Here is a 12,839-nt window from a genome sequence, read left to right as displayed (position 1 = left end):
AACGAACCGACCCGAACCAATCCGCTCAGTGGAAACGAGGCATTGCTATCATAAATGTAAACCCCTTTGCATGCAATGAGTGGGGGAAGTGCAAATGGGGATAGTAAGGCCATCAACTGCTGCATTTACATTAAAATAACACACTATTAAAAAAACAAAACAAAAAAAAAAACAGATGTAAAAAACCTATTGGGCAGTGTTTTATGAATACATCTGGACTCTAATGTCAAGTCCTACAATACTAGATGGGTGTAAAAGTGACTCACTATTTCTTACTTTGGTTATTAAGCTAACTTTAGCTCTTGCATAATTAACAGTTTTGTTGAGTTGCCCCTCACACATATGTGTTAATAAAGTATTATCCCAGTACTCCTTGGTTATTTCGTGTGAATGCTCTCATCATATACTGACTTTTACATTGAATAATTTATTGTCTGTATTAATCTTTAGGTTCACTTGGGTGTTTTTTTCCATTTGTTCTCACCATAAAGCACTAGCAATTTTCAACATCGTACATGTGCTAATTTTGGGTTTATCCAATTAGATGCTCTTTTTTGTGGATTACCTTTTCTTCCTTTCACACTTGGACAGTCCATGGCACACTTCCCAGGGTTTTTGTTTTTTCTACTTGCCGAGGCTGAATCAGTGACTAGTGAGAGAGGGGAAATTTTAAGTCCTAAATAGATCAAAATACATATGCATTATTATTATTATCACTCCTTGCCCTGTGCTGCAGACACATCTTTATCACCCATTATTGGGTATATATCCACATCCTAAATAGCATCTAAGTGATACTTCTCAATAAGCCACTAACAACTGCTTGCTGGAAGCTGCACAGACTGCATGCCAGATGTGAAAAGTCACTTAAATACAGTTCTGCACTTACATACAACAATAAAGGAAAATAACCAGTTCTACGTTAGAAACATAACATGGACAATGGAATCCAGTTTCTTTTTGGTCCTCCAATTAGAAGTCCATATTTGGTGTATTTTATATGATTTTATAGTAGAACTAGCACACCAGTATATATTTATTTTTATAATCTCCTACAATGTTCTCTATAAATGTTTGTTTGTGTATATTATCTAAATGTGAGGGGCCTGTCTAAAATGTCCTTATAATACTCTTTGTATTGTCTGTCCATCTGGTTTTAATGGTTGTGCAATGGCCTCTTTATTTTGTAGATACGGCGATATGAGGAAAGAGATTGGATTGAAGATCAGGGACATGTGGTATAATCTGGGTGAGGAACATAGGATATACATACGGTCTCCATTTATATTTACGAAGGAGCAATAAATGGGTAGATAATGAGATGTTGTAGAACTGCCAGTTTGATATTCATATGCTGTTTAATGTACCTTGTCTTTCCCACAGGCCCTCACAAAATTAAGTTCATTCCTTCAATGGTTGGTCCCATTCTAGAGGTGACTTTGACCCCAGAGCCTGATCTTCGCAAGGCAACAATACCCATTTTCTTTGACATGATGCAGCATGAACATAACTTCAGCGGGAACGGACACTTTCACATGGTGATTACCCTACACACGAGAAACCATTCCACATACGTAGGAAAGCAGTAGGCATGAGAGCTATGTGGACATGGACTGGTACATACACATGGGGGCTATTGCATATGAATGAGGGGGAGGGGCATGCAGGATTGTTGATATATGTATTGGAAGATATTATGGGTACAATATACATATTTCGTTCATATTTAAATTGCAAAAAAAATAAGTAAAGTTGTTCAAATAAAGCGATGATAATTGAGTGAATACTTTATTCCCATAAATCCCCTTTCTTACTTTATTGAGCTTATATTTTTATAACCTATTTTATGACTCTTCTCCCTTTCCCATTTAAACTGGTAACCTGTTCATTTATTGCAGTTTGAGAATGAACTGATTACACGTTTGGATCAGGAGGTTGAGGGAGGGCAAGGAGATAAACAGTACAAAGACCTTCTGGAAAAACTGTGAGTGTAATCCAGTATTCTAAGTGGTTTGGGGGAATTTCTTATACTATGAATTTGATGACCTTTCTTACTTCCATCCTGAAATGTTTGATCGCTTAATACTGGCTTTGCATTAATCCTGTATGATCTATTCTCATCATAATCCTGGACCCACATCTCTCCTCTCTATCGGGCATCATTCCGCAGTGCCTTGTTCATTCTAACAATCTGACATCTGAATATCAACCATATATTATCATTTATATAGTGTCAACATAATCTGCAGCCCTTTATAATAGTTCATTGGGGATATAAGTGTTGACAGAGCTAAGGTGAAGAAGACCTGCTCAAATGAACTCACAATCTAAGCGTTTTATGCTTTATATATCTTTTTATTCACTATGTATGTATTAAATAATCTTGGGTAGTGCCATTGCGTCCGATCTTATTCGATCAAAAGTGTAAATTGTTGGGAATTCTGAATGTAGTCCAAACCAGCAGAACAAATTCCACTGACTGTGATGGAAACACATCTTGTGAGCATGTAGACCACTGCTGTGCTCAGTTCTGTCAAAGAACATTATGGTAGCTAGGATTCAAAATAACTCCATATATTTATTGTCGTCTGACTGTCCCTAAATTTTCTTGTTCAATTTAGAAATCCTTCAATATTTATGTCTTTCTATTACATGAAATGCCTGCTGTTCTCCTTCCCGTACAGCTGACTCAGCTTAACAATATGTTCTTCTAAGCTTCTCTAAGGTCATTTCTCAGAAATTAAACAACCCCATGCATACTATGAAAATAAGCTAGCACAGCAGGCAAAATGTTAAAGCGATGTGATGTTAAAAAATAAAATAAAAATGGTTTTAACGACTCCCTGCAGGTTTAATTAATAAGACAGAGAACAGCAATTTTAACAGTTGGGGAGATGTGAAAAGTGCAGAGGATTATGCTGTAAACTGACAATGTATTGGCACTATGCTTGGCTGTGGGTCAATGCTCCCCATACCTGCATAACTACCTCCTGGCTAAGAACTATTGTGCTTTGCTTGTTATCGGTCCATCACCTCTGGGGAGCCCTACCTTTGGTCAGTGTTAAAAGAACCAAATTCTATGCTGCTTTTTTTTTTTTTTTTTGTGGAACCCACTAACCCCCTTCTAAATATTACCCATTTACCCATACTTCAATAAATTTGGGTAGAACCCCATACTTTAAAGCGCTCCGTAGTAACCTTTCCTTTTTTTCTTAGCAGTGAGCTTAATATTTCTTTACTAATCCCCATATGTATTGTATATTTAAAGGATACTACAATTGGTGCTACAATCATATGTGTTCACCCAAAAAACACACTTTAAAACATGCAAAATAATCAATAAAAAATAGTGAGAGTGCACAGATATATAAAACAGTACCACGGCTTATCAAATATAAAACACCTTAACATAAAAAGAAGACCATAGGGTAATACAGTTAATAATAAATATGTTGAAAAACCACTATATAATATCACTCACATGGTACCGAGCCAATTAACCCCTTAAGGACACATGACGTGTCTGACATGTCATGATTCCCTTTTATTCCAGAAGTTTGGTCCTTAAGGGGTTAAAGGACCACTATAGTGCCAAGAAAACAAACTCTAGTGCCCTGAAGGTGCCCCCACCCTCATGGCCCCCTCTCCCGCCCCCCATGAGGCTGGATTAACCTATATGTAAACATAGCAGTTTCTCTGAAACTGCTATGTTTTCAGCTGCAGGGTTATCATTAGAGGGGCCTGGCACCCAGACCACTTAATTGAGCTGAAGTGGTCTGGGTGCCTATAGTGGTCCTTTAGAATAGCTGGCTCAGACTTTAGAGGCCTTGACAAGGATGAGGTGGATGAACTTTAGAGATCATTATTTCTTGTTGGCTATTATTCTCATTATGGGGCTCAGTTTGTGGAAAATGTAGCCCATGTGGCTAGGTATTTTGCATGCATGTCCTCAGGATTTCCTAGCTTACATAACTTTACACCACTGTCTTATTGCCGTTTAACTGTTCCATCACATCTTATTTTTCTTCTTCTTGACCTGCCTCGCACCATTATCCAGGTTGCTGGAACACTGTCGAAAACACAAGTATCTTTCTGGTTCTGGGGAGGTGTTCACGGTTCTTGTGAGCAGCCTTCTAGAGAATCTGCTGGATTATCGCACAATCGCCACTGATGAGAGTGAAGAAAACAAGATGAGCTGCACTGTCAATCTGCTGGTACCTTCTTTTCATCCTGTACTTTTATTGTCATAGATTGTTACAACAGTTGGGGTTATAGCACAGTTGTTAGAGCTCCACCTGCATTACATCTACAAACTACAGAAAATCCATTGGTCAAACTTCTGAGATTGATCAATTGATTTTTTGCTTTTCAGTTGGGTAATAAGTCATCTACAGCATGGCATACCTGACAATTCATGAAAGCGAACTGTATCCTTCCTGGTTAAAATAATTTATTATGGCTATGTGCTCAGTCACACACATGCAGGGATAAGCATCCTTCATCACTTTAGATGTTTTGACCTACATCTGCCATGATGCTTTGTCAGTATTAAGGCAGTAAGAGCATTATGGGAGATGTAGTCCAGGTTGCCTACCACTGAGATACATCATGTGTACCATACAACGTTTCTCTTAACAAATAAAAACATGTTGCTTCTTTATGCAGTTAGCTGTGTGCTGAACATTTTGAGATAAAACTTCAGACTGCCAAGTATAAAGCATACTTTGTGCCAGTGCTTATAATTTTGGTAGTCATAGATAGATAGATTTTTAATACTGTTTCTCTTCTCATATTATTTTGTCGCTTTATTGATTTGACAAAAAAGCACAAAACAGAGTAGGAGGGCTTCTATAGTGTAGTAAGCTTATTCAAAATAAGTAACAGAATACAACTATACTACATAAAAGAAAAGTAAAAAATACAAATACAAACTATGAGAAATAAAATAATAATAATAAATAATATATAAGAGTGAAATCTGTAGATACTTAAAATACAATACTTAAAGTCCCCTCTAGTACAAATCCTCCCTCCCCTTGTAGCCTACTCACAAGATAGCGTGTGTTTGGCACAGACGAGGCTGTGTGCTGGTGAGTAGAATACCAGGTGATGCTTATTATCATGCAGCTCTGAGCTGAAAAAATACCACCGGGAGGGGGAAAATGATGTATGTTCTGTACGCCCAGATGGAAATGTAGCTTAAAGGGAATTGACAGAGCCAATGTAGCAGTACCGCCGGCGGTGCGCCAAACTATACTTGTGAGTACGGAAGATCACAGGGGACTAGGGTTGCCACGTGACCGGTGCCGGTTTTGCAGGAATACCCGCAGTGTAGTGGCTGGTATTCCTGTCTGCTGGAACTCTGAGAGGCTCTCCCAGATCTGCAAGTATCTCTCTCCACACTCCCTGAGACAGCCAGAGTGGGGAGATACTCCGGAAGAGTAGAAAAGATACATACTTGCAGATCTGGGACTCCAACCTGAATGATAATAAGCATCACCCGTATTCTACTCACCAGCACACAGCCTCGTCTGTGCCAGACACACGCTATCTTGTGAGTAGACTACAAGGGGAGGGTGGATTTGTACTACAGGGGACTTTAAGTGTATTTTAAGTATCTACAGATTTTACTCTTATATATTATTATTTTTTATATTTTTCATAGTTTGTATTTGTATATTTTACTTTCCTTTTATGTAGTATATTTGCATTCTGTTACTTATTTTGAATAAACTTACTTCAGAAGCCTTCCTTCTCTGTTTTGCGCTTTTTAGGCACATCAACTAAGCAGTGTACACAAGAATCCTATCAGGACCTTTCTTCTTCAATCAGTTTAACTGGCACTGCAGGTCCCCTCTCCCTCCCACCTCCCATCCCCGGTTGCTGAAGGGGTGAAAACCCCTTCAGTGACTTACCAGAGGCAGAGAAGATGTCCCTCGTCGCTGCCTCTTCCTCCACCCACGCTCCTCCTCTTCATCACGTCAGCCTACCAGAGGCAGAGACGATGTCCCTCGTCACTGCCTCTTCCTCCGCCCACGCTCCTCCTCTTCATCACGTCAGCCGGCGGGGGAGATTGAGCGTGCAGGAGTTAACCCTGCAAGGTAATTATTGCAGTTTAAAAAAACTGCAATAATTACACCTGCAGGGTTAAGGGTAGTGGGAGTTGGCACCCACACCACTCCAATGGGCAGAAGTGGTCTGGGTGCCTGGAGTGTCCCTTTAAAGCAGCAGCATATTCCATATTGGGCTTTACGTGTCTATGAAGATTTTGTCATTTTATGTATATTATGTATATTATATCATTGTATTTGTTATTGGATTCTATTGGCTATATTCACAGTAGCGCGGACTTGGAGAGGGCAGACTGGTGTCTTATGGTGCCTTGTTTAAACATCATTATTTTGTCTTCTTCAGAATTTTTACAAAGAAAAGAAGCGAGAAGATATTTATATCAGGTGAGTCCTCTGTCAGATCCCCACAGTCACTGACACTAGAGTACATTTTATTATCCAGACGTGGTCTTTCCTGACATTTTGTTATGTTTCTAGGTACCTGTACAAACTTCGGGATCTGCACCTGCATAAAGAGAATTACAATGAGGCAGCTTACACTTTAATGCTACATGCAGAGCTATTGCAGGTGAGCGAGACAGAGAGTATGTATACACAGTTGTGTCTGTACAGATAGAAGTACTGGGGCTTATGCTGTCTCTTCTAAGGCTGGTGATGAGGAATTGCAGTAGTCCAATGTGTATTTGTTATGAAATGTGGAGATTTCTTGCTTTTTCCCTGACCGTTTCCCAGCTGTAGCTGTGTCTATAAATATATTAATGATTCACATAAAGTAATCACAACAAAGTTAATAACCGATTTATGTTCATTATACATACTATTATGTCTTGCAGTGGTCAGACAAACCGTGTGCCCCTCACCTTCTGCAGAGAGATAGCTACACTGTGTATACACAGCAAGAGCTAAAGGAGAGGCTGTACCATGAGATCATATCTCTTTTTGACAAAGGAAAGGTGACTATGGACACAGGCTTTTGCCTTCTTGTGTAGATGTGTGACATTGGCTTTCCCTTCATCTGCTGTCAACCACACAGGCTATGCCCTCCACTGTCACTTTGTGACAAAGGCAGAACTTTACTACAATAAATCTACTCCTTTGTTTGAGGTTTTCCTTAGTCCATTTACAATTCATGGCACATCATTTCATTTTGTGAAGCCATTGTATGCTTATGCTTCATGATGTTGGTGTGACAAAGCAAATTTCTGTTTCATCACAGATGTGGGAGCAGGCTATTATACGGAGCAAAGAGCTGATTGAATTGTATGAGAATCAGATATTTCACTATGAGGAACTTAGTGGCCTCCTGGTTAGTATTGTGCTCTCTATATTACTGTGGTCTGCCATACCTGGGCTTACCCGTTAGTGCCTCAATCATCCTATCGTGTCTGAGCGTCTGTGCTTCCTACAACTGTGCCAATAATATCTCAGTTTCTTCCTATCCTATATGATATGCTATGTCTGTCTTAATATCATGTCTCCATTTCTGTTATTGCTTCTATACTTCTGTCATGTCTTTGCTTCTTACTGTCCCATGCTATCATCTCTGTACTTGGAACCAATGCCTATATGGTTCTATTGAGTCTATCCGCTACCTGTACCATCTTATCATGTCTGCTCTGTGAGCTGTGGTCTATCTTGTCCAGTGATGTCTGTGATACATGGTACTATCCATTCTTTGCTTTGATTAGTGTTGCTCTTGGTTTCAGAATAAGCAAGCCTGCTTCTACCAGAACATCATGAGGTCCTTGAGGTTGCAGCCTGAGTACTTTGCTGTGGGGTATTATGGGCAAGGATTCCCCTCCTTCCTTCGGGTAAGAATAAATGCTACCAACACCCATAGACAAGGCCAGATTAAGAGCCCAGTGGGCTTGGTGCTGACAATTATGAGGGGCCTAAGTACAGAATCTTATCGACCAAAAACACTAAAACAGTCATACCTCTCAAGCGTTATGTACCTGGTGGTGATGTTGCCAGAACGAAACTCATAAGGTGCAGCTATAAGAAAACTCAGATTCTCTTAAAATATGCTTATCTCTCTCTAATTCATGCTTTCATCTTTCAAGTAAATCCATACCCCCAAACAGCAGTCTCCAGTTAAGCAGGAAGTCAATGGGTGGTGTAAAAAGGTGGGCTGACGCGCATCATGTAACCAGAACTCCCGAAAGGGACGAACATGCCCAAAAAGGTGGCATGTCTGCTCAAAGAATTGGAAGTCTAGCCTGGCATGCAGGGCCGCCACCAGAAATTATGGGGCCCCTGACAAAGCACAAGGTCTAAGCCCCACCCTCGCTGCCCACCCACGAGTCCGCCCACAGGACTCGTACCTAGTCCGCTGATGATGCAGGACTGAATGTGGTGTGTGTATAGTGGAATGTGGTGTGTGTATTAGATATTGTTTGTGCAGTGAATGCAGAGTGTGTTTGCGTTCACTATACACACTGCATCCACTACACAGAGTGTGTTTGAGTAGTGGATGTAGTGTTTGTGTGTACTAGATGCAATGTGTTTAGTGGATGCAGTGTCTGTAGTGGATGTAGTGTGTATATTAGACGCAGTGTCTCTGTATAGTGAATGCAGAGTGTTTGAATGTGTGGTGGATGTAGTGTGTGTACTGTGAATACAGGATGTTTGTGTAGTGGATGCTGTGTGTATAGTTAATGCAGAGTGTGTGTCAGTGTAGTGAATGCAGAGTGTGTGTCAGTGTAGTGAATGCAGAGTGTGTGTCAGTGTAGTGAATGCAGAGTGTGTGTCAGTGTAGTGAATGCAGAGTGTGTGTCAGTGTAGTGAATGCAGAGTGTGTGTCAGTGTAGTGAATGCAGAGTGTGTGTCAGTGTAGTGAATGCAGAGTGTGTGTCAGTGTAGTGAATGCAGAGTGTGTGTCAGTGTAGTGAATGCAGAGTGTGTGTCAGTGTAGTGAATGCAGAGTGTGTGTCAGTGTAGTGAATGCAGAGTGTGTGTCAGTGTAGTGAATGCAGAGTGTGTGTCAGTGTAGTGAATGCAGAGTGTGTGTCAGTGTAGTGAATGCATATAATGTAAATGTAATACATGTTTCTCCCTGCTTCTTATCTGCTGGAGGGGGGATATTCCTTGATCCCTGGTGGTCCAATGGCATTGTGGGGCCCCCAGCAGACTGCAGGAGCACATTACAGATCTTCCCTCTCTCTAACTCCCCCAAGCGTGGTCTGCGTGCCGCGCGGAGCGTTGTCATGGTAACCCGTGGCAAAGCTCTGACGGCTGCGGGTCTCGGGGGAGTTAGAGAGAGGGAAGAGCTTTATCATACAGATGCAGACTGCTGGCCCCCCTCTGCAATTACAGGGAGCCGGGGGCCCCCAGCTGCACATATATATAAGGATCATCGCTATATATATGTGCAGAGAGGGAATGTGGGGCCCAGGACTGCCAAAGCAGTCTGGGCACCCCAGGACCGCTGGACCCGTGAAAACTGTCATGGTTGTCACCCCCTGATGGCTGCCCTTCTGGCATGAATACATGTCAGGCTGCCTGCCAATAATGCATGCTGGCCAACAGCATCCTGAACTTGGCATAAATGCATCTAATGATGCGCTCGCTTCATGCTTTTGAAGGACTGTCCCCTAGCACTCACATGTCTTCTTACTAGCAGGCAGAAGCTCCTGGTATACAGTCTGAGACAGAGAAAAGGTGGGTGTAGTGAGTGTAGAAGAAAGGGAATATGCTACAGTGTTAGAGAGACCAAAGTCAGCATTACCTTAACTAATTTCATTTCAGCCATTTCACACAAGTTTTGTTTCCATATATCCCTCTTAAGTTTCCATTCTTAAGCAAGAGTATGTGATGAGTAGTTAGGGTTGCCACCTTTCTTGGAAAATATACAGGCCTTAATAATTTGCATAACTAATTATGAATGCGTGACATCACATTATGTAACTCACAAGAAGTAGAGAAAATTCAGTGAAATCACCTAAAAACTACTTAGTTTGATTCTGCTGTATAGATGAATTGCTCCCAGTATCTCTCTGTCTCCCAGGGTCCCCATGTCACCCAGTGTCCCCATGTCGCCCAGTGTCTTCTAGTGTCTTTGTACCCATGTCTCCCAGGGGACACTGTGAGACATGGGGACACTGAGACTATGTATCACACTCTCCCTATGTATCACAGTGTCTCAGTGCCCATGTCTCCCAGTGTGCCAATGTCTCTGTGTCCCCATTTCACCCAGTGTCCCCTAGTGTCTGTGTCCCCATGTCTCCCAGTGTCCTCATGTCACTAGTGGACACTGAGAGACATGGGGATACTGAGACACTTGGGGACATTGAGACATAAGGGGACACTGAGACACCAGGGACACTGGCAGGGAGACATGGGGACACTGAGACACTTGGGGACATTGTGTCCCCAAGTGTCTATGTCCCCATGTCTGTGTCCCAAAGTGTCTGTATCCCCATGTCTCCCAGCGTCCCCTAGTATCTCAGTGTTCCCCGGTCTCAGTGTCCCCTAGTGTCTGTGGCCCCATGTCTGTGTCACCAAGTTTTCCAATGTGTGTCTGTGTCCCCATGTCTCAGTGTCCCCAAGTGTGTCTGTGTCCCTGTGCCCCTAAGTGTTTCAGCATCCCCAGAGGTATCCCTGTGTCCCCATGTCTCAAATTGTCCCCTAGTGTCTGTGTCCCCATGTCTATCTGCAGTCTTTACCCCATCCCTCACTTCCCTAAGCTGTTGGCTGTCTCTGCAGGCTGGGAGCTGCTGTCTGGACTCTCTGTGCTGTGTAGATGCTCCCCCGCGGATCACTGAGTAGAGAGATGCCGGTATATGCTGCAACTTCCTATCCCTGCATCTCTCCACACACACAGCGACCCCTACTGCCCGTTGCTGGTATTGCAGAGTAAACTCTGTTTATACTGAGAAAAATACCGGCATTTGTATTGCCGGTAATACTGCAATATCGGCATGGCCAGAGAGCCTCAAATAAATACCACCCGGGTGGCAACCTTAAGAGAAGTGTGTAAAAAAAAAAAAAAAAAAAAAATTGGGGGGTGGGGGGGGGAAATCAATGGGCCTATTCCCTGGGCCTGGAGCTGCAGCTCCATCAGCCCCTATGTTAATCCGGCCCTGCCTATGGATCTTGTCCCAGATTCCAACTATTAAGTATGTTCCTCTACAAATGCATTCCCTTCCAAATCAAAACTTTTTAAAATAATATTATTTGTCCACTTCTTTCTAATATTTTCCCCTTTTTCTCTCCCTCTGCTTCATTTATTTGCTGTGTAGTGATTTGATACTGATGTTCTCTTTCTACATTAAGTCTGGTCATCTCTTTTTGCAGAACAAAATTTTTATTTATCGTGGAAAGGAATATGAACGTCTGGATGATTTCAACCTTTGGCTCCTCACACAATTCCCCAACGCAGAGAAACTTTCCAGTAGTTCCCTTCCTGGAGATGACATCAGAAACTCAGCCAAGCAGTGTATCCTCTTAATGAGGGAGGGCTATATCTGCTGGGAATGGACAGCCACTGTGGAAACCAATGGAATGTTCCTGCAGGTTGCTACTAACTGAGCATTTTGCCCTAAATCGTTCCTTACTCTCCTGGTCCATTGCGTGCTTTGTTACATAGTTCAAAGTAAATTGTCCTTCCTATTGCAAGCCACCACACCACTTTATCTATTTTTTATCTTAATCTGGTCATGGTCCACAATAGTTCAGTAGCTGTTGAATATTATTTCCTTTCAATGGAGAATTCGAACCAATCCCAGAAAACGTTGAGGCACCTCGTCCTTCATGCTGGAACTAAAGAAAATCTGTGTTTCTTCACCTCTAGCAGCAACATAAAATATCTAAGTATGCATTGTTTCCTATTGAAATGCTGCTCATACAGGGTCCCTGCATCATGACTACTTCAAAACTTAAAGTGTGTGCAGTAAGGATTGAGACCTGGGCTTGTGAACAGTGGTTTCCAGTAATGCTTTGCTAGGTTTCATGCCCACTGTTATCCTGGTGTCATTGTATCTCACTGCATCCCCTCTGTGGGTTCTCCCACATGGAAAACCATGTTTAAAGCTTACTATGTAGCATGTTGTCATCAGCAACTGCATTGGTTATTCTTCACAGGCTCCTACCTGCATCTGCTCCTGTGCCCACTCATTGGGTCTACCTGGAGCCATAGAGTGGTGAGTTACCTCAGAGCTAGGCTAAGATTGCACAGGTCCCCAGGCAGAATGCTGGGTTGGGCTCCCACCTAAAGCCCATGATTTTTGTGTATGGAGGGGATGCCCGAGTGTGGCTGTGTGTGAGGTGGCTGAGTGTTTAAGGGAGGAGGCTGAGTGGGTGAAGATTGCTCCCACCCACACCTTTACCTATTCTTTAAAAAAAAACAAAAAATATTTCACTCCTGCTTACCATTTTGCTATAAACCCTGGTGGTACAGTGGAGGACCCTCTGCGTTGGATCCCTAACACTCTCCTTTGCTGATTATAGTCTAACAATGTTATTTTCCTAATTGTAACCTATGGTGTATCCAACCCTTAACATGTTAATCAGATGTACAGTGTTTCAGTGTCAAGCCTTTGATGAACCTCCCACCTCGTTACAAAGAGAAGTTGGTTCCAGAGCAGATTCTCGGGTAAGGACAGCTTTAAGCAGAAAGCGTTTCAGGTTATGCTTTACAGTTTACAACAATAAATAAAGCTGCCTGGATACAGAGTTGGTGCAGAATTATTTGTCAAATGACCATGCTGTCAGATCCATCACATAACCAAAACTGTTTGTTTTTATTATTATGTATGTTTAAAGGGACAC

The 12,839-nt window shown here is 42.1% G+C and overlaps 1 protein-coding gene across 1 annotated transcript in view; it reads left to right on the top strand.

Annotated features, from left to right (window-relative positions):
- Window positions 1-12,839, top strand: part of DOCK5 (dedicator of cytokinesis 5) — an 82,931-nt gene that overhangs the window by 57,516 nt on the left and 12,576 nt on the right. Inside the window, exons 32-42 of the mRNA XM_063448504.1 lie at window positions 1,191-1,249; window positions 1,384-1,538; window positions 1,899-1,984; window positions 4,058-4,214; window positions 6,415-6,455; window positions 6,549-6,639; window positions 6,905-7,024; window positions 7,288-7,377; window positions 7,778-7,882; window positions 11,367-11,508; window positions 12,582-12,663. Of these exons, the coding sequence (XP_063304574.1) occupies window positions 1,191-1,249; window positions 1,384-1,538; window positions 1,899-1,984; window positions 4,058-4,214; window positions 6,415-6,455; window positions 6,549-6,639; window positions 6,905-7,024; window positions 7,288-7,377; window positions 7,778-7,882; window positions 11,367-11,508; window positions 12,582-12,663 (1,128 nt within the window). The remainder of the gene's footprint in view (window positions 1-1,190; window positions 1,250-1,383; window positions 1,539-1,898; window positions 1,985-4,057; window positions 4,215-6,414; window positions 6,456-6,548; window positions 6,640-6,904; window positions 7,025-7,287; window positions 7,378-7,777; window positions 7,883-11,366; window positions 11,509-12,581; window positions 12,664-12,839) is intronic.

The sequence above is a fragment of the Pelobates fuscus genome, chromosome 3 (genome assembly GCF_036172605.1).
Source record: "Pelobates fuscus isolate aPelFus1 chromosome 3, aPelFus1.pri, whole genome shotgun sequence".
Taxonomy (NCBI): domain Eukaryota; kingdom Metazoa; phylum Chordata; class Amphibia; order Anura; family Pelobatidae; genus Pelobates; species Pelobates fuscus.
This window is presented reverse-complemented; position numbering and strand designations above follow the sequence as displayed.